General features: G+C 39.7%; 1 protein-coding gene across 3 annotated transcripts in view; it reads left to right on the top strand.

The window, feature by feature from the left end:
* The first annotated feature begins 11,464 nt into the window (after positions 1-11,464).
* The window catches only part of gnal (guanine nucleotide binding protein (G protein), alpha activating activity polypeptide, olfactory type), a 137,296-nt gene continuing 128,843 nt past the window's right edge, over positions 11,465-19,917 (top strand). For all 3 annotated transcript variants that reach the window (XM_079601065.1, XM_079601064.1, XM_079601066.1), the window contains exons 1-4: positions 11,465-11,972; positions 12,157-12,229; positions 12,917-12,971; positions 13,095-13,214. In XM_079601065.1, coding sequence (XP_079457191.1) covers positions 11,834-11,972; positions 12,157-12,229; positions 12,917-12,971; positions 13,095-13,214 — 387 coding nt within the window. In that variant the 5' untranslated portion in view covers positions 11,465-11,833. The remainder of the gene's footprint in view (positions 11,973-12,156; positions 12,230-12,916; positions 12,972-13,094; positions 13,215-19,917) is intronic.

The following is a 19,917-nucleotide window of genomic DNA, read 5'->3' as shown; positions in this document are numbered from 1 at the left end:
GTTGGGTGTTTCATGACAGAAGACTACGCCAAAACCAGATCCAGCAGCATGTCAGCCTTGTATGCCTCCCAGTCAGCCAGTGCGGGTCTGAGCGCCGTACACCAAGATCAACTGGACGAACTTACCTCGTCGCTAGAGAGGTTGGCCAAGATGGTTTGCGGTCTTCATGTTCCTCCACCGGGACCATCACAGTTTCAACCCGTCTCCACTGTTGTCAGCCCTGAACTGATCCCGTGTCCACGTCAAGCTCGCCCAGAGAAGTACCACACGGATACGGGAGCTGAGATCATGCGACTCCAGCAGGGAGATCAATCGATTGAGTGGTATGTCGAAAAGTTTGTTGAACTGGCACGTTTCACGCTAATGAGCACCGACTGTCTAATGATCTTCTTCCGCGGGGGTTTATCAGAACCACTCCGGTCTCAGATGCCCAAACCTGGTCCGCACGGATCTTTAGAGTGGTATATTGACCTTGCCCTGTTGTGGAGTGGCTCTTCGTTTACTGTGGGCGTGGAGGAGAAGAAGCTGCGAGAGCCTGCGCTTCACGTCTAACCAGCTGAGCCCGCGCTTCACGTCTGCCCAGCCGAGCCCGCGCTTCACGTCTGCCCAGCCGAGCCCGCGCTTCACTTAAGCCCAGCCGAGACCGCGCTCGAAGAAACCTGAGCTTCGCGTCAGCCTCGACGAGTCAAGTGAGTCCAGTGCCATGTCCAGTGATTCAAGGTCCGAATCAAATGAGTCAAACCCAGTGAAGCGCCGTCGTAGAAGGAGAAGGAGGACTCGTTTGGCTCACCAGGCTCCGGAGGGCGTTCCCAGACTCCACGCCCTGCCGGCCCCGCCTCTGCGCCTCGCCCTGCCGTCCCCGCCTCTGCGCCTCGCCCTGCCGTCCCCGCCTCTGCGCCTCGCCCTGCCGTCCCCGCCTCTGCGCCTCGCCCTGCCGTCCCCACCTCTGCGCCTCGCCCTGCCGGCCCCGCCTCTGCGCCTCGCCCTGCCGGCGCCTCTCAAGCTTCGGGAGCCTTTTCCAGTGGCGGTTTCCAGCGTGGAGGCTTTAGCCTTAGATTTCCCCAAGTATTTTTTGGAGGGGGGCCGTAGGTACCCTGTGAGGGCCATGGAGGCAGCGCCTACATGGACCTTGTCACGTCCTGCTCCGCCCTGGCCGCCGTCACGTCCTGCTCCACCCTGGCCGCCGTCACGTCCTGCTCTGCCCTGGCCGCCGTCACGCCCTGCTCCGCCCTGGTCACCCATGCTCCATGGCCCAGGCCCGCCTTGCCTGTGTCCTGGTCCCGTTCCATCCCTCCCCCAGAATAGTCTTCGCTCTGCCCCCCACCTGGATTTTATTTGGAGCATCTGGAAGCCGCTCCTTAAAGGGGGGGTTATGTGACCATGTTCGGCTGGATTGCCCTCGAGTGCCATGAGAGGGCGCTCCACCTCTGCACTACCTTCCCTTGGACTGTTCACACACACACCCTGGACTGATTTATTACACCTGTTTCCACTGATCACTCTCACACCTGCATCTAGTTCCACTCACAGCTCCACACACATTTATACCCCACTCACACTTTTACCCCTTGCGTAGTCTTGTTTTACTGTTATGGACATCACCAAGCTTTTTTCCGAGTCTAGTCCTGTCTGTGTATCTGACCCATCGCCTGTTTCCTGGATTCCGTTTCGTCTGCCGCCTGCCTCTGTCTTCTCGCCTGGTTATCGGACTCTTGAGTATTGCCTTGTCTCCTATGCTGTGTTTGCTGTCTGTGACCCTTGCCTGTCTGACTACCCTGTATTAAACTCACGCTGCACTTGGATCCCTCTGTGTTGGGTGTTTCATGACACCGTGATATACAATTTTGTCCATATTGCCAATCTCTAAGTCATTAATTCCCTGCGTAAACCTCTTATGTTTGGTTTGGTCACACCACAAGATGTCACTGTGTCCTCAATGCTTCAACACTGCCACTCTGAGCTTGATTGCTATGGCTGAGGTAAATCCCCCCCCTCCCCCCTTCATTAGCATACAGATAAAGAAATATATAATTAAATAAATGTTGAAACAAATAAATGTAGACATAAATACATATACAAAAAATAAATAGCCTACATATACACATAAATGTGAAAATAAATAAAAGTGGAAATATATTTTTGTTTTTTTACATTTCTTTGTATATTTATTTATTTATTATTAAGTCAGGTTTGGCATTCCATAATGAAGCGATCCACAAATGCACAAGAAGCGATCCACAAATGCACAGTAAGTGGTTCACAAATGACTGCCAGGCAGGGTTGTGTTTATGGCATGAAACATGTTTGCAATTTTTTTTTTCAAATTCCATTCCATTTGTGAATTTGTTTATTTTTTTGTGAATATCTTTACATTTATTTATGGATCATAATTATAATTTAGAATAAAATAATGATTTTAACCTCATAATTACCGAGACCAAGAAAAAAGCCCCAATACTGCCTTACATGACCACCCAAAAAAGTGTGAGCAATAATTTATATACATGAATGTTTTCAAACAAAACATCCATAAACCTAGAATTACCCCATTACTCCAGATATAATAAAAACAACAAAAACAACTGGGAATAATGAAATAAAGAAAGTGATCCATTAATTGCATATCCTGCCATGCCGAATGTCCACCAGAGGGAGACTCCAGCTCTTTTTCAGTAAAGCCAAAGTTTCCATTCTGCACACTAGTCTCGAATAATATTCAGTAGTGTCAGTACCCATCATTTGCATTAATTGGCCACTATTCGTGGCCTTGGAACTCTTTAAGATGAATTTTGCATCTAATTTTCATATGTTTTACATTTAAGAATCTTCCCATTGTTATAGCTAGTGTTCACTTCTGTGTATCCTGGTGTGATAAGAATTATCCTCCAAACATTCAGAACATATCACAATGTATATGGTCACATTTGAAGGCATTAAAAAACAGTAAACTTTAATCAGTTTGGATGATTAAGATACTTTGTACTTTGCCACTTAAATGTTTAATTGTGTCCATGTGCTTCATCACTCTTTACATTTGATGCTGCAGTAGGGACCGGAGGTGGATAACATTGTCATCAGAAAGTTTATTTAATTTTACTTTCTTACTCGCCTCCTTTTTATTGTGACATCAACGTTTGACCAATATGTCTCTATTTTAGCTATACACAGTGTTGAGCTGTAGACAATGTTATGCAAAGTGATACCGTAGTTTGCATGACATCCATCATATTTGCAACATGGCATTTTCCCTCAAGACATAACTGATGTTAATTTTGGAATGTTGAAACTTTAGCTTGTTATCATCAACACAGACCTATTTTCTGAAACCTGTTCCATAAAGTGTGTTTAAAAAATTGTGGATTAAATCTGACTTAAATTAACCTAACAAATCAGTCGGGTTAAAGTGGTTCCATAAAGATAATTTAAGTTCACACAATCCTACTAATTTGACACAGGGTCAATTAGTAATTTGATGTGCATGCTATAAGCAGTCCTAATGGTCGATCATGGATCAAATCGATCCACCATGGCAAACAACATACATATTGTGCTGTTTAATGCATTTGAGACACGTTTTTTTCTTCAGTGCATAACTTACATTTCACAGGTATATTCTCCATCTGTAAATGTTAGAAAGTCATGCCAATATTTCCATTTTGCTGTCATGAGTAGAAGAGGCTTATGCAAGTGAGTCTCCGACTCTCCGCTAAACTTCACAGTGAATGAGCGCTGCTGCGCACATTCTCGCAATACGACTAAAATATACATTTTGAACATTGTTGAACATTAAATGTGCTTTATTTAGAATTTTAAACCTACAAGTGTATTTTAATGATAGCATTAAAGCTGGAGTCAGCCAGATTTTTTTGATCATATTCACTGAAACCAACACTATGCTCTGACAGAACAACATAAATCAGCCTGTATTAGAAAAAAAACCCGCTTCTACCTCCACCTAGAGCCTGTTATTTGTTTTGCAAAAATCCACAATCAAATCCACCTGTCAATCACAGTTCATGCACACCTACAGATAACCCCCTCAACCTTACCCCCTCGCGCACGTTACATGCACATGCCTGAAGTTCGAAGGTGTGTTGGATTGTACAAAGCATGATGGCGGAGAGAAAATCTACTAACAAGCTTCCAATTCCTCGTTAACAACCAGAGCTAGGAGGTCCAAAACAACCAAGGAAAAGAAAACACCTGTAGAAATCGATGCTGAAGAGACGGGCACGTTCACAGAAAATCTGGTGCACAAGCACTGACGAGCACAAACTCGATGGGAGGGTGCTCGTTGGTAGTTGGTAAAAATTTTGGCTAAGTCCCCTCAATCTGCCATACTTGCCGACTGCAGCTTTAACTGCAAAGGGGCCATTGTAATGGGGTAAATCAAATGTAGGCTAATATAGGCCTGATTACTAAGCTCAGATGAGTTGATATGTGTTCCTCTTACCACTTAAAATTTAGTCTGTGCTTTTGTTACTATTTATTTTCATTTTTTCATTTAGTTTTAACTTCTGCTTTTGTGCTTGAACAGACAAAAACACACAAAGGTATGCCAAAATGTCCAATATGAGTATCCTTGTAGCAGAGTCTTAAATTAGTTAAAGGGGTGGTAAAATGCCCTTTTCACAAGATGTAAAATAAATCTCTGATGTCCCCAGAGTGTGTGTGTGAAGTTTTAGCTCAAAATACCTCACAGATATTTTTATATAGCATGTTAAAGTTGTAAATTGTTTAGGGTGAGCAAAAACGCACCATTTTGTGTCTGTCCCTTTAAATGCAAAAGAGTTGCTGCAGAGGCCGGGGTTTCAAGAGCTCCTGTGTGTTAGCAGCTGCGATTACCTCACGCAGACACACACTAAAATGACAGAAACTGTTCTGCCTTTTATGTTTAAATGGGTCAGACAGTGATGGCTCTTCCGCCCAGGCTCCACATCCGCAGAACCCCACCCACCCCCCCTCCCACTAATGTACGATGATGATGATGATGACATGCACCAGTCACTTGTGGGTCTGCTCACTACCTCATTCATCATAAAACTGACGTCATCCTGCTACCTCATCAGTCAGTTTAAATATAATAACTGCTCTTCGAGCCCTTTGGCACTTCAATCAGACAGAATAAGCTTTCTTTGCACTTAATTATTATTATTTATTTTTTTATCTACACTGTATGGCTGCTATTTTTCACTTCACTGTATGGTTTGCACTCTACCTGCCATGTGCCTTGCGCTGCTTCTTTTATTACTTATTATATAGTTATATCGTATATTTTTATATTGGATCTAGATTTTTAGGCTTTTATGTTAGTTACTTAAATGCACCATGGGACTGAGAGTAACTCAATTTCAATTCTCTGCATGTAATACTGTACATGTAGAAGAACTGACAATAAAGCATACTTGACTTGACTTGACTTGACTTGACTTGACTTGACTTGACTTGACTTGACTTGACTTGACTTGACTTGACTTGATGGAGAGACTCAAGAAGAAGTGACAACATGTAGAATGCAACAGGACGTCTCTGAATGGTTAGTTGATGAATGTATGTTGCTGATGTGGCTTGTCTTCAATTAGCATATTCTGTCATGGTAATCTAAAAGTCGCTCCTATAGGAACTGTTGTGAGATGTATTTGGGGTAGTAGGAATCACTAATAGTGCGATCACCCTGTCCCTGGCCGAGTGGCTCCTTTTTGTTTTGGGGCCCGATCCGTTATGAGTCCTCTGCTTAGGCATGATGCTTTCGGATCAGGCCATGTATGCACTGATTCCTGCCGCACTGCTCAGGTGTGTACCAATGGGCACAGGGGTTAGCTCCCCCTGTGCCGTCAAACCTCTGCTACAAAACTAGAAAGAAAGCCTCGAATTAATCAGATTACCCAATGGCGACTACTGCATGGACCACGACTACGAATTAGCGAATCCGAATTGACTGTCCTTGAAGTGAACATCAGAGGACTACGGTCCAATATTGGGGATCTTGCCAACTGCTGCTCAGTGAAGAAACCCTCAATAGTCATCATAGTGGAGACCTTTCTTGACTCCACCACTCCAGACGGGGATGACACCATCCAGATCCCTGGCTACTCGCTCAATTGTCGCAGAGACCGCACTGGAAAAAACGGTGGAGGTATAGCAGTATACTGTCTAGAAGGAATATCCATCTATCACAATCCAGCTAGAGACCCCGATGACTTTGAGCTAATGTGGTTCACTGTTGATCTGAAAACCAGGACACTCCTGATAAGAGCTATCTATCGCCCCCCAAGTGCCTCCTGTGATATCTTGGACTACCTTGACAAGAACACATTCTCAATGATGGACGAATATAGAGCACAGTCTGTAATGCTCATAGGCGACTTTAATGTACACCACCACGAGTGGCTGGGCAGTAATAAAACAGACACTGCTGGACGGCGAGCCTTACAACTCGCCAACTGTCTGGGACTAGATCAGATTGTCATGGAACCAACTAGAGGAGGAAATATTCTAGATCTAGTTCTCTCAGACACACCAGCAACCACTACCACCTTAGCACAAATGGGATCCTCTGACCACAACCCTGTTCTAATACAGCTACAAATCCCAGTCTTCAGAGATAAGCCATACAAGAGAACAGTATGGAGATATGATAAGGCTCACTTCTGGGAAATGTGAGGTTACCTTACTAACATTAACTGGCCCAGTATTCTCAAGGATGAAGATCCTGAAACCATCTGCACAAACTTTTCATCCATACTGCGAGATGCCATGGCATCATATATTCCCAACAAGACCATCACCAAAAAGCCCGGGGATAAAGCCTGGTTCAACGCAGAGTTCAGAAGATTAGCAATGAGAAAAAGAAAGCTTCATCACAACATACGGACCTCAGATGACCCGGCTATGAAAGGGATGTTCCTCAAGGCAAGAGCAGCTTTCAATCAAGCTGAAAAGAGGGCAAAAAGGGAGTATTACACCAAATTGAGGAATGATCTAGCAGACAACTCACTAAGCTCAAAAAAATGGTGGGGCATAGTAAATTCACTCTCAGGCAGAAGTGGTTTCACAGACATCCCTGTCATTGAACACCGGGGTACCACCTACATCAGTGCCAGTACAAATGCTAACATCTTCTGCCAAACCTTTGCAGAGAAGTGTACTTTGCTTGATGCATCTGCGCAATCGCTGCCTCAGATCCAGCAACCAACATCCTCTTTTGCCTATGTGCATTTTAAACCCAAGGACATTAGGAACATTCTTCGCAACCTTGACCCAGCAAAGGCAACGGGATCGGATGAAATACCAACAAAAGTCCTTAGAGAATGTGCAGCAGAATTGGCCAGCCCCCTCAGTCGTCTCTTTCAAATTCTCTTCTCACATGGCGTGTTCCCCAAACAATGGAAAAACACCCGAGTGATACCAGTACATAAAAGAGACTCAAAATCAGACCCTGTAAATTATCGTCCTATATCCCTTCTATCAGTCCTTAGCAAAGTGATGGAATCCTTAGGTCAAAAGCAGCTCCAGGGTTACCTCTTCCGTCATAATTTAATTTCCAACAAACAGTATGGATTTAACCGAACCACTGCACAGCAGACCTCCTTACAGTTTTGTCGCAGACGTGGAACAACATCTTAAACAAAGGAGGTGAGGTGTATATTGTTGCACTTGACATCAAAGGAGCGTTCGACCAGGTTTGGCATAACGGCCTTCTGGATAAGCTTTCTGCTAAAGGCATAACTGGGCCATTACATTCGTGGCTACAGAATTACCTGGAAGGAAGGTCCATCCAGGTCGTGCTCTCTGGTCAGTCCTAATCACCTCAACCTATCAACGCCTCGGTGCCCCAGGGATCCATTCTCGGCCTGCTATTATTATCATCTTCATAGACGATGTTGTAGAGCAGTGCGATAATAGAATATTTCTATATGCGGTTGATTCCACCATTTACGCCCCAGTAACGACACTTAATGGTCCCAATGTGGCAGCATCCCTAAATAAAGATCTGGAGAATATTCGCAGGTGGGCTGACACCTGGAAGGTCACGTTCGAGCCTAGCAAATGCAGGGCTATGGTTCTGTCGAGAAAGAGGCCTCCATCATGCCCGGACCTTCTCTTTGGGGCAACCAAAATTGACCTTTCTGAGCAGTTGAATGTTCTGGGACGATGTATCGATAAGAAGTTGCTATGGACTAATCACCTGTCAAACATCTGCAAGCGTGCTGGACAGCGTCTTGGTGCTCTGCGCAGGTTGGCCAACAAGCTTGACGTCAATCAATGTCTACAAGGCACAAGTCAGGAGCACCATGGAGTACTCATGCCTTGCCTGGATGAATGCATCACAGACTACCCTCGGGCAGCCTAACAAACATCCAGAAAAAGGCACTGAAAATCATTGGGGAGGATGAGGACACTGCCCTAAGGAAATATGCAGTCAGCCAGCTCAGCCATCGTAGAACTGTTGCAGCAACAACTGTGCTTTTCAAAATGCACACGGAAAACTGTCCAGAGGATCTCAAAGCTTTGTTACCCCCACCTGATCTCCTTTGCCGAACCACTCGAAGAGCACGACCAAGTCACGCCTTAAAACTCCCCAAGTCCAACACCAAATGCTTGGGGAGGAGCTTTCTTCATTCGGCTGTAACAACTTGGAACTGCCTCCCCTGTACTGTAGTAGGTGAAATCACCTCAAAGAATGTTCAGGCCTTCAAGAAGAGACTAAACAAACACATTCTTAGCAAAAAATTGTAATCTCCTGATGCTTAATGTCACTTATCCTATATATCTAGTCCTGAGTAGCTGCAGATCACGATAGGCTCTCGGAACATGTTCTGTTAAAGCCTGTTTCTGCCTAGCTTGAAAAAAAAAAGAAGAAAAAAAAGAAAAAAAAGAAAAGATGCACACAGTTTGACTTTCTATTGCATGTGAAAAGATGGATGCTAAAGTTTGAGCTGACTCACAAATGTGCTGGACTACAACAACTCTCCCTCTTCTCAACATGGACTGCGTGTTCCCGGGGCGGGGCTTATGTAAATTTTAGGGTTGGTGATGTCACTAACCCGTGAGGAATGTTGTGTAGTTCCTACCAGCCGTTTGTTGTAGAAAAAAAATATTTATTTAAAAGCAAATATCTCCCTTTGCTTTGAACTTTGAGCGTTGTAACTTTGCAGATGTTGTTTATGCTCAAACAGCAACATTACACACTAACTAAAGTTAGAAAAGTAAAATCATACTCAACCACCCCTTTAAATAAAGTCTTAAATGACCATAAATAGTTGTGAGGACATCGGACGTGTCAGATCGTGCCATGTGTGTCAGGTCTTAAAGTGACAGCAGCCTGATAAACCTGCTGCTGTGATGTCAGTCATTAAAGGAGAACTCCGGTCAATTTTAACATTGAGCTCATTTTTTTGCAAATTTGGAGTGCTGTGAATACAGAGAACAACGACAAAAATCGGTGTTGCCTACACCGTGTTATCCTCTTTTTAAAATTTGCACCCTGTTGACTTCAATGGGGCAAGTTTTAAACCTGCTTTTAGTCTCTTAACATCCTTGATGTGTCATACAAGTGCCCAGCCATGTTAGATGATTGTGAACTCAGAGATGAGTTAGACTCAGAGTGAACACGAGTGAATCTGACTGCAGTATGTGAAAGATATGAATAAAAATGAGGTTATTTCAGCCAGCGCAAATACCTGTATTTAGGCTACATCCTGTTTTCTTTCGAAGTCCAAAGTGACACATTAAGGATGTTAAGAGACAAAAAGCAGGTTTAAAACTTGCCCCATTGAAGTCAACAGGGTGCAAATTTTAAAAAGAGGATAACACAGTGTAGGAACACCGATTTTTTTCGTTGTTCTCTGTATTGACAGCACTCCAAATTTACTAAAAATTGAGCTCAATGTTAAAATTGACAGGAGTTCTCCTTTAATGTAAATCAAAGAACAAAAGACAAAGATAAAATCACTCACTGCTCTTTACTGATCTTTTATAGCTTTAATAAGTATTTATGTAAGGAATAATTGACGACAGGCTGTTGAATTATTAGAAAAATAATGCACACCCGAGGTGGTAATGCGGTCACGACGCGAAGCGGAGTTCTGTATTATATTCTGTATTATTCTGTAGTATAACTATACATTTAATTAGTAATTTATGCAGTGAAGAATGTGTTTGATAACTTTATTCAATTTCTGCATATTTGTTAGATCAGAGATTTAAAATAAACTGTCTTTATGTTGTTTCTACATTAATTAGGAGATTAAATGTGAAATTATTACAATATAAAAGTATATTAAAACTTTAATGCTAGGTGCGATTAATCACGATTAATTACAGAAAAGTGTGCAATAATAATTCATTAAACTTTTTATATATATATTTTTTTCTGGATACTCAAAGCGCTTTACACATGGAAGGGGTAATTTCCTCAGCCACCACCAATGTGCAGCATCCACATGGATGATGCAACGGCAGCCATATTGCTCCAATGGACACATTTGATTAGGATGCCAGGGTTACACCCCTAGTCTTTTTCGAAATACATCCTGGGATTTTTAATGACCACAGAGAGTCAGGAACTCGGTTTAACGTTTGCTTCTTGACAGTATTATTGTCCCTATCAGTCTACACTGGGACGTTAGACACAGGGTGAGCACCCCATACATGGCGTCACTAACACCTCTTCCAGCAGCAACTTGGTTTTCCCAGGAGGTCTCCCATTCCAGGTACTGACCAGGCTCAACTCTGCTTAGCTTCAGAGGGAAAACATAGTTTGCAAAAATAGGTTATTTTCATGAATAACAGCCCAACATTTATCCACAAAGGAATGACACCATGAGTAAAAGACAACAACTTTCCAGCATTAGGTCTCTAGGCAATATATCAAACATTCACAAGTATTTAAAGATTATAAATCACATGATTAATAAGTTTTAATTAAATACAATGCCTATTATTATTTTATTACAATTTATTTTGATATTTTTTGTAGCCTATGTTATTAGTTTAGTGTTACCTTTTCCATTTTTCCATCCTGCTATCACACTCATAGGGTATGTTTGTAGCCTATCTCCTTCCTGGGCAATACCAGTGCGATATCCTTTTTTTCAGTACATAAATCGACATCTGAGAAATGCACTATTACAATAAAATGTGTTTGCCCATATAAATGTGCAAAAATTTTGTAATGCTGTTGAGAAAAGAATGAAAATATGTTGCTTTCTTGTTTTTTTTGGAAACACCAGTAATGTAGACAGATACATTCATAGAAGAAAAATGGAATGGTTATTGCATTTTTGTAATAATTGACTCGTGAAGTATCTGGGGAAGAGGATTCCGTAACAAACTCACTTATGAATGACGCCTTTAATGATGAATGATTGCATAAGCTTAAAATGCATTGATGTAGTGGGGGATATGAGAGGCTGACCTGGGATCAGCAGGTTGAGTGTGGAGTGTCACTTCCTGTAAGTGCAGAGGGAGGCAGTGCTGAGTTAAAGACACAAACACACATTACAACAAAATAGCGAGAGGAAAGAGAGAGAGAGAGAGAGAGAGAGAGAGAGAGAGAGAGAGAGAGAGAGAGAGAGAGAGAGAGAGAGATGATCTGAGCTTCAGTCGCTTCATGTCTGATTTTCAAACATTGATCATGAATATATCGAGGAGATCCGTCTGAATCTGTCGCTCGGGTGTGTAAAGGGGTCAAAGCGAAACCTTTTTTCCCGTGGCGCAGGGGTTTCTTGCTCTATTTATCATCCTGATACATTTTAAATCATCACTATAGGAGACATTTGAGATATTATTATTATTTATTGTGTGTCTGAGGAGTAAGAGGCTTTTGAACATGGGATGTTTGGGCAACAGCAAGACAGAAGATCAGCGCATCGACGAGAAGGCGCAACGAGAGGCGAATAAAAAGATCGAGAAACAGTTACAGAAAGAGAGACAGGCGTATAAAGCCACACACCGCCTGCTCTTATTAGGTAAGATAGGAATCTATAACTAAAACATTAATAACAAATAGATATGTGTCAGCATCATCTGATCAGAGATATGGATATGTTGTCATCATCATCTTTATCATCATCATGGATGGATCATTTCTTCATGGCCCTGAAAATACGAATAGGCTATGTATCACTCATGACTTTTTTCTATGATTTTAAGGCGCTGGGGAATCCGGGAAGAGCACTATAGTCAAACAGATGCGGATCCTTCACGTCAACGGCTTTAACGCAGAGTGAGTGTTTGATTATTTAGCGTTATTACTGCCACTGGGCCTTTTCTGTGTTTATTATAACGGATGCGGCATCCATGTATGTTGAGGATGTTAGAATGTTGACGGGCTTCAGATGTACGCCTCTGCGTCCGGTGCATTTTTATGTCTGTCTCTAAACCTAGTGAGCTGCCTACTTAGACAGCATTTTGGGCATCATAGGCGTGTGCACCATTTCTGGGCCTCGTTTTTGGTCATCATACACGCATGCAGCATTTCCGAGTCTCAAATTTGAGCGCCCACCTATACAGCATTTTTGGATATAGGTGTGCAGCATTTTCTAAAGCATAATTTTTTTTGTACTGCGTATAGACAGCATTTTTGGATCTTATTTTGGGCTGTTTACCTAGACACAATATCTTTGGGCCTTATCTCACGGCAAATAAAATAGTTAGATAATAACTGGATTGATTATATGTAAGAGTTATGTGCCGTTATTTCAATGTTCACAATCAGGATGAGGTCACTGTGTGCAGAATGTGCTCTGTTGTGACTTTAATCACAGTTTGGCCTTTGATAAGGACTACCTTTGAGTAATATTACAATCACATTCCTAATTTATGGACAATTATTATGACACTCCTAATTTTGAAATTATGTCATTCATTCTGTAATGACAGTTTCCTCCTATTTTCCTCCTCTTCTGCTCAGAGAAAAGCAGCAAAAAATATTGGATATCCGGAAAAATGTTAAGGACGCCATAGTGGTAAGTCATTTTTGTGAATAAAAAGTGCACCCAATTTAATGTTTTTGTTTTGTCTCCAGCAGTTTTGTCTAGCTGATTAGTTTGGTTTAATTCATCCTACTTTTACATGCTTCTATTTTCCAGACAATAATATCTGCTATGAGCACCTTAACACCCCCTGTGTCAATCGCCAACCCGTCCAATCAGCCTAGAGCAGAGTACATCAAAAGTATAGCTCCACTCTCAGACTTTGACTACACAGAGGTAAGGCACTGTATCCAAATCTTTTACAGCACTAAGCGGAAGACATAAAAGTTTTTTTTTTTTATGGGAAATTGATGTCACATCGTTGGACAGAAACCTGGAATGATTACACTGAAAGGGGGTGTTATAGTCTAATGACATTATAACCAGGCTGATATTGGGACAAGTTATTATTGAAATGTTGGTTCTTTTGTTGTTTAGACGGTAGTTCTTTGTAAGTGTTTCCTCATAATTGAAGTGGTGCACAAATTCCCTTTTAAATCCAGTCAATTGTTCAGGCACATACTGCACGATGTATTTACTATAGTAGCAGAGAATCTCTGCCATAGATTCATATATGTCCTTAGTCAATGTCTGCTCATGAGAACTGACATAGATGTTGTCACTCAATGTCATAACTTTGTGGGTCCATTGTTTTGGTATTATAGGGAAGATCACATTATGTTAAATATATTTTTTTCAGTTACATGAATTAAAAATACAATGGTTTCATTTTGTGCTATTTGACGTTTTAACACTAGTCACAATGTGCACACAAACACACTCTATTAATAAACAATAAAGAAAAGCTTCTTTAATGGCTTAATTATAATGAAATCCATAAAGTAAATTTGTTTGTAGTCATTGACCATGTACACTTCATTCTCATTCATTTAATGATGTTTTATTAACAAAGTTCGGGAGGAGCACGTTCAGATAATTAAACTGATTAACACGAGAAGAGCGCATTCAGTTAATCAACTCAATTAACGATAAGAGCTATATATACAGCAGACTTACCTCTTTTCGTTGACAGTTTATCAGCATCCCTTCACCGCCCCATCTCTTAATTCTAGTCCTAACTATTCTTATCACAACCGGGGGGAGTACTTTGGGTTCGGGCCAGAATTCCAAACTCGGAGCCCTCCCCTCGAACAGCACCCTAAATACGCAAAACCCTTACTCTACTTAATTATATGTAAACTCATGAACTTAACAATAACACAGAAGTGCGTGATGGCCAAGACATTTTTTTAATGCTTGTAGAATACTCCAAAAGCATTTTTTTTAAAGTGTCGTTCCAAGACCATACGACTTTCATTCAACTTTGTAACACAAAAGAAGACATTTTTAACAATCTCACCTTTTTTGTTAATCCATTAAAAGTCCACACAGGCAAAGCTTTCACACATTAAAAGTACAAAAAGACATTCACATGAATCAAGCCGTTTTTATCCAATAAGGTTTGTTCTCGCTCGTCAAGCCAGCACCGTTGAGTCTCCATGCTTGATTCATATGAATTACTTTTACAATGTGTTTTTGTACTTTTTGATGCATGAACATTTTGATTTACAATATAGTAGTACAGCCTCAAATGTTTATAAAATGGTTATTATATAGTAAAAATATTTGGACACATTTTGACCGCACGGCATAGAGCGTGAGAACTATCTATTTTATAATATTGTATACAATACAATACAACTTTTGGAAGAATGGCCCTAACATTACCACATTGCCCTTAACATTACAGTGTTACCCAATTTAAAATTGTTATTTTTATTCAGTGGAGTATTATCTACAGGGACATGTTTTTGTCAGTATCAAACCATGTGGCAAAACCTTATATTTTGTTTGTGGTTTGTTCAGGATTTGAGGCCTGGTTATAGAGTCTAACTGTCTCCATGACCTCACTCTCGTTTGAGCTGGTCAAATGCAACAATTTCCATATTTGTCTCATGAAACCCAAAGCAAATATGTCCTCTAATTTGCAAATGTGTTCAGTCAAATGGTTGTGGACTCAGTGATGTGGTGTACAAATAAACACTCGTGAATGCACGTTATTATGATAAAATTATTAATAAACAGATCTTGTGTAAACGCTAATATTTATGCAAACATTTACAGAAAATCAAGCATTATTTTAGTGTCTTTCTCTTACAGTTATCCACAAAGGAATGTCAGACACCATGAGTAAAAAATAACAACTTTTCAGCATTAGGTCTAGGCAATATATCAAATATTCACAATAGACTATAGGCCTATTCACTATGATATTGCCGGTGAAATTACATTATACAACATTGTGAATATTGTAATTGTTTTGCATAATTACGCTTCCTAAAGATCATATTATCATTAGAATAGTTGGTCACACTTTATATTAGGTGTCTTTACCGACTAAGTACTTGCATAAACAAAACAAAAACAAAACAAATTGGTACTTTGTTCATGTTGTATTGCAAAACACTTGAAGCTTTTGAGGTGGGATACAGGTAAGGTTAGGGACATATTTGGTTGTATGTTAAGTTTAAGGCAGTGACTGATATTTCCCTTTCCCATGTCAAAGCATTCTGTAATCACTTGTAATCCATTTAATCAGTAGTGAGAGGAATCCATTCTGAGCGATCATGTAGCAAGAGAAAACATAGATGTTCTGACTTTCAAAAAAACCTTGTCACTTCAGGCAAATCCGCTCTATGCTCCACTTAGCAAATCTAAAAAGTCAAACATGAAACAGCGCTGTTATACTCTAATTTATCATATACATATTGTACTGCTGCTTGGTCAATGAAATTGGAGGACCAGAACTAATTGATGAAGTGAAAAATTATTATCATTCTTTAAATTGTCAGTTCTGTGTCCATTAGTGAAAAAACAGCAGGGAAATATGCCTTAATTATTTAACTAGATGTTCTGCCTGTATTTTTACTGTAGTTCACTTTTCAATGTTTTAAATCTACCTGTTACCGATGGCGGTTGAGATCACCATTTTATCCATTTCTGAATTATTTAATGATACAAGCAAATACAAAAGTATATGTATGGCCCAGTCAAATATGCTATAATCCGTTTAAGGCTAAAATAATTTATTATGGAATGGAGAATATTTTGCATGCAAGAACAGATGTACACAGTCAAAGATTTTAATAGTAAAAGATATTGAAACTTTTTAATTGTGAAAGAGCACTATTTAATGCAGATAGCAAGAGTTTCCACTATCACTTGTTGTGAGAAGTTATGGATGATTTCTAAATAGATGCTTCTTTCAGAGCCAAAATAGTTTGTATTTAGTAACTAGTGCTACAGGGGAAATGGCATTAGTGTGCACAGCCACGTGTGTGTGTGTGTGTGTGTGTGTGTGTTTGCTGCTGTTACCTAATTAAAATCTCTTTCTATTGGGTCGCAGAGAGCGGTCGGGCTGTCATGAGTTTTATAAGGCTGATTTGATCAGAGTTCAAAGTGGCAGCCAGCTGACAGAGGACACACACAGAGCTCTCTTTAACATTATTGGACTCCTTTTCTTGGCTGTTTCGTGCAAGATGATGCTGATTATGTCATTAGTAAAGATGTTAAACAGCAGTGAGTTCATATGGGCTGTAAACATTGGGCCTCATTCATGAAACTTTAGTAAATATGAGTAAATTCTGAGTAATTCTCAAGAACTCTCTTCCGGATTCACAAATGCTTTTTAAACACCAGCTTTGATAGTGTATATTTGCACGCGCATTCATAATTAGCATGACCCCCATCTATGGATTACAAATACGTAAATTATATGTCCAGAAACGCTGTGAAAACTTCTGGTTTCCCTTCTCAGGTTGGTTTCCAGTATATAGCATAAATGCTAAATAGACGAATTGGCCATTTGCTTTACAAAAAATATTCAATTAAAGTGTGTCTAAGCGTTTTTAGCCAGCTGGGGGCACTTGAGAGTACTGCAGTCACAGCATTTTTCCAGCTAAAGCTTTGGTTGCTATGATTACCGACATTGATTGTGGCTGATGGCCGATATAAAACTGATATATTTATCATTTGTATTTGTTTTAATATTTAATAATTTGGAAATTAATACAAAAACAAATCTTTAGAAAAACAGACATGTAAATGATTGATTTAGCTTTTTGATTTGGAATCTTATTACAGTATTTTTCACAAATAAAGAAATTGTTAAAAAAAGATATGAATAAAAAGAAGTAAACACTGTAACCAACAGGGCAGTTTGTGCATTTTGGGAATCTGATTTAAATCTGATTGATCTAAAGACAAGGTAACACTAATTTTACAAACTAATAAAGATGGAGAATGGGAGCGCTGTGGGCTCTGGCATTCTGAGCGCCATACGAACCATCGGCCAAACAGAAAAAAAATGTTTTGGCCGATATTAAAAAAATGCCAAATAAATGCCGGTCACAATCTCAATAGTTTCAAATTACTTAGCTATATGGGCAAACAAACTCGTGAAATAGCCTATCACTGTCATCAGTTTGCCTAATAGAGCACAAAATGAAAATAGAAAATGAAGAACACAAAATATGAAATTTCAACATTTTAAAAATACTTTTAAACACTTTCATGAATCTGGCTTTACGGAATGGAACAGAACGGCTTTATGAACAATTGTACATTAAAAATCATTCTGCTTGTGTTTCATGAACGAGGCCCATTGTGTGTTATTAAAGAGAAAGACAGTTCTGCTCTTAAATGTCTTAAACTTGTTCGAGCTGCAAATTAAAGTTTTTTTGAGGTGTGTTTATGAGTTGATATGATGGGGTTTGTGCATGTGTTTGGGCTGCAGTGCTGTCTCCATTAATTAGGCTCTTTATGTAATGTTATATTGATTTTTGTTAGTAAACATGCTGGTCAAGCGCTGGGCAGATAAGAGCAGTGGGGGGTTGTCCATCCTTCTGAACCAAAGCATGTGTCTGCCAGAAGAGAAAATGCTCAGTGAGGGAGGGATGAAATATAGGGAAAGATCTTTAACATCATAAATAATCTTAAGCTTAAAGAGAGGCAGTGCATTGTGTTTGTGACACTTTCATACTGTCATACATTCTGCAACAGTAAAACTGGACAGAAGGAACATGACAGAGATGAATTACTTAAAGGAAAAGTTCTGTATTTTACACTTAAAGCCCTGTATTCAGATCGTTTCTGATGAAATAGAACGGTTAAGATTAAAATTTGGACATGCTGCTGGCCCGAGAATTTTCGGTTTCTTTCGCTTTCCCCCCCATCTCCACAATGGCTGCATAGGTGCACTGGAATAATCCTTCCTAAAACAAATTAAACTTTCGTTTACAAAGACATAAAACTCACCGAGTGGTCAGGGGTGTTCACTGATATGCTCACACAAAAATTGCTGCAAAAGATGCTTTCCAACAGGTTTTAGCGTAGTTTTTGTGTCCAAAGTTTAATCTTAACCGTTCTATTTCATCAGAAACTATCTGAAAACAGGGCTTTAAGTGTAAAATACAGAACTTGTCCTTTAATATTGACAGATTTTTGGGGGGATTTTAGAATATAATTAACAGGTTCTAAAAAAATGCCTGTAAATCTAGAGTTAGATTCTGTAAAGATAGAGTAAATCTAGAGTCTTGTTAGTCTTGTTATCTGCATGTTGTGTGTTTGCAAAGAACTTAAAGGGATAGTTCACCCAAAAATGAAAATGCCATCATCATTGACACCCTCAAGTTGTTCCAAACCTGTATGAATTTATTTTTTTCTTCTAAACACAAAATATATTTTGAAGAATGTCAGTATTATTATTTTTTGGATGAACCGGTTGATGGGTCCCATTGACTTCTTTTGGATGTCAAAGAAGATATTTTGAAGATTATGTATAACCACACAGTTGATGGTTACCCATATTCTTTCACTTATATTATTTTGTGTTCAGCAGAATGATATTAGGGAGTGCTTCAATATATTCTCTAGCTTTTGCTGCTTGTTTGAGAGAAGGTTTTGTTGGGCAAACAGTTTGTAAAACAACTGGAAGTGTTCAGTAAGGGTGCTGTTGATTAGCGGAGCTTTGGCTCGGCATTAATTTCATACCTATGGAATGCTGTTGTGTTGAGAAATGTAGCTACTGTTGCAGTTGCCTCAGTGTTGGACACTAGCATTTTGTCTTCAGCTAGGATGAACAGTAGTGAAAGGTATTGTTGTGAATAATGTGTTTACCCTGGTAATGCCTTAAGTCCAGCTGGCCAAAAAGATTATGCTTGCATCATCACAGTTTATCAAAGAGGATATAATTGAAAGATATTTAACAAGACGTGGTAAAATTTATGTTGGCAATATAACCAAATTGTGAGTAATTGTGTGAGTAATTTCATTTCACAAAAATAATATATCACATAAGAACAAATACAATAAATCAAAAATACAACTGACAATGTAAGGTTTTTAGCTACAACAAGCAAGTCTATTTAACAGTAGTATTCAAGCAGGAAATGTTAGTTACATTGAATAAAAACATTCTGTAGTCTTAACTGTATGATTTAATTATACAGTGTTTCTTATTAAAGCTACAAATGTTATTCAGTTAAAAGCAGTGAGTGATTTTCTCTTTTTCTATTGTTATCTGATCAACATTAAAAGTAGGTATATTAGTCTGCTGTCACTTTAATATCTAATGTGTGGATCCAATATATTGACATCTGATTTCATTCCCAGCTACATTCACTTAAAACATCACTTGTGTTAATGTGTATACTCACCAAGACAGGCATTTTGACAAATACAGTAGGGAGAACAAGTATTTGATACACAGCCGCTTTTGCAGGGTTTCCAACTTACAAAGCATGTAGACGTCTGTAATTTTTATCATAGGTACTCTTCAACTGTGAGTGACGGAATCTAAAAAAAAATCCAGAAAATCACATTGTATGATTTTTAAGTAATTAATTAGCATTTTATTGCACGGCATAAGTATTTGATACAT

The sequence above is a fragment of the Phoxinus phoxinus genome (genome assembly GCF_949152265.1).
Source record: "Phoxinus phoxinus genome assembly, chromosome: 24".
NCBI lineage: Eukaryota > Metazoa > Chordata > Actinopteri > Cypriniformes > Leuciscidae > Phoxinus > Phoxinus phoxinus.
The sequence above is the reverse complement of the archived record's forward strand: the minus strand, read 5'-3'. Positions and strand labels throughout refer to the sequence as shown.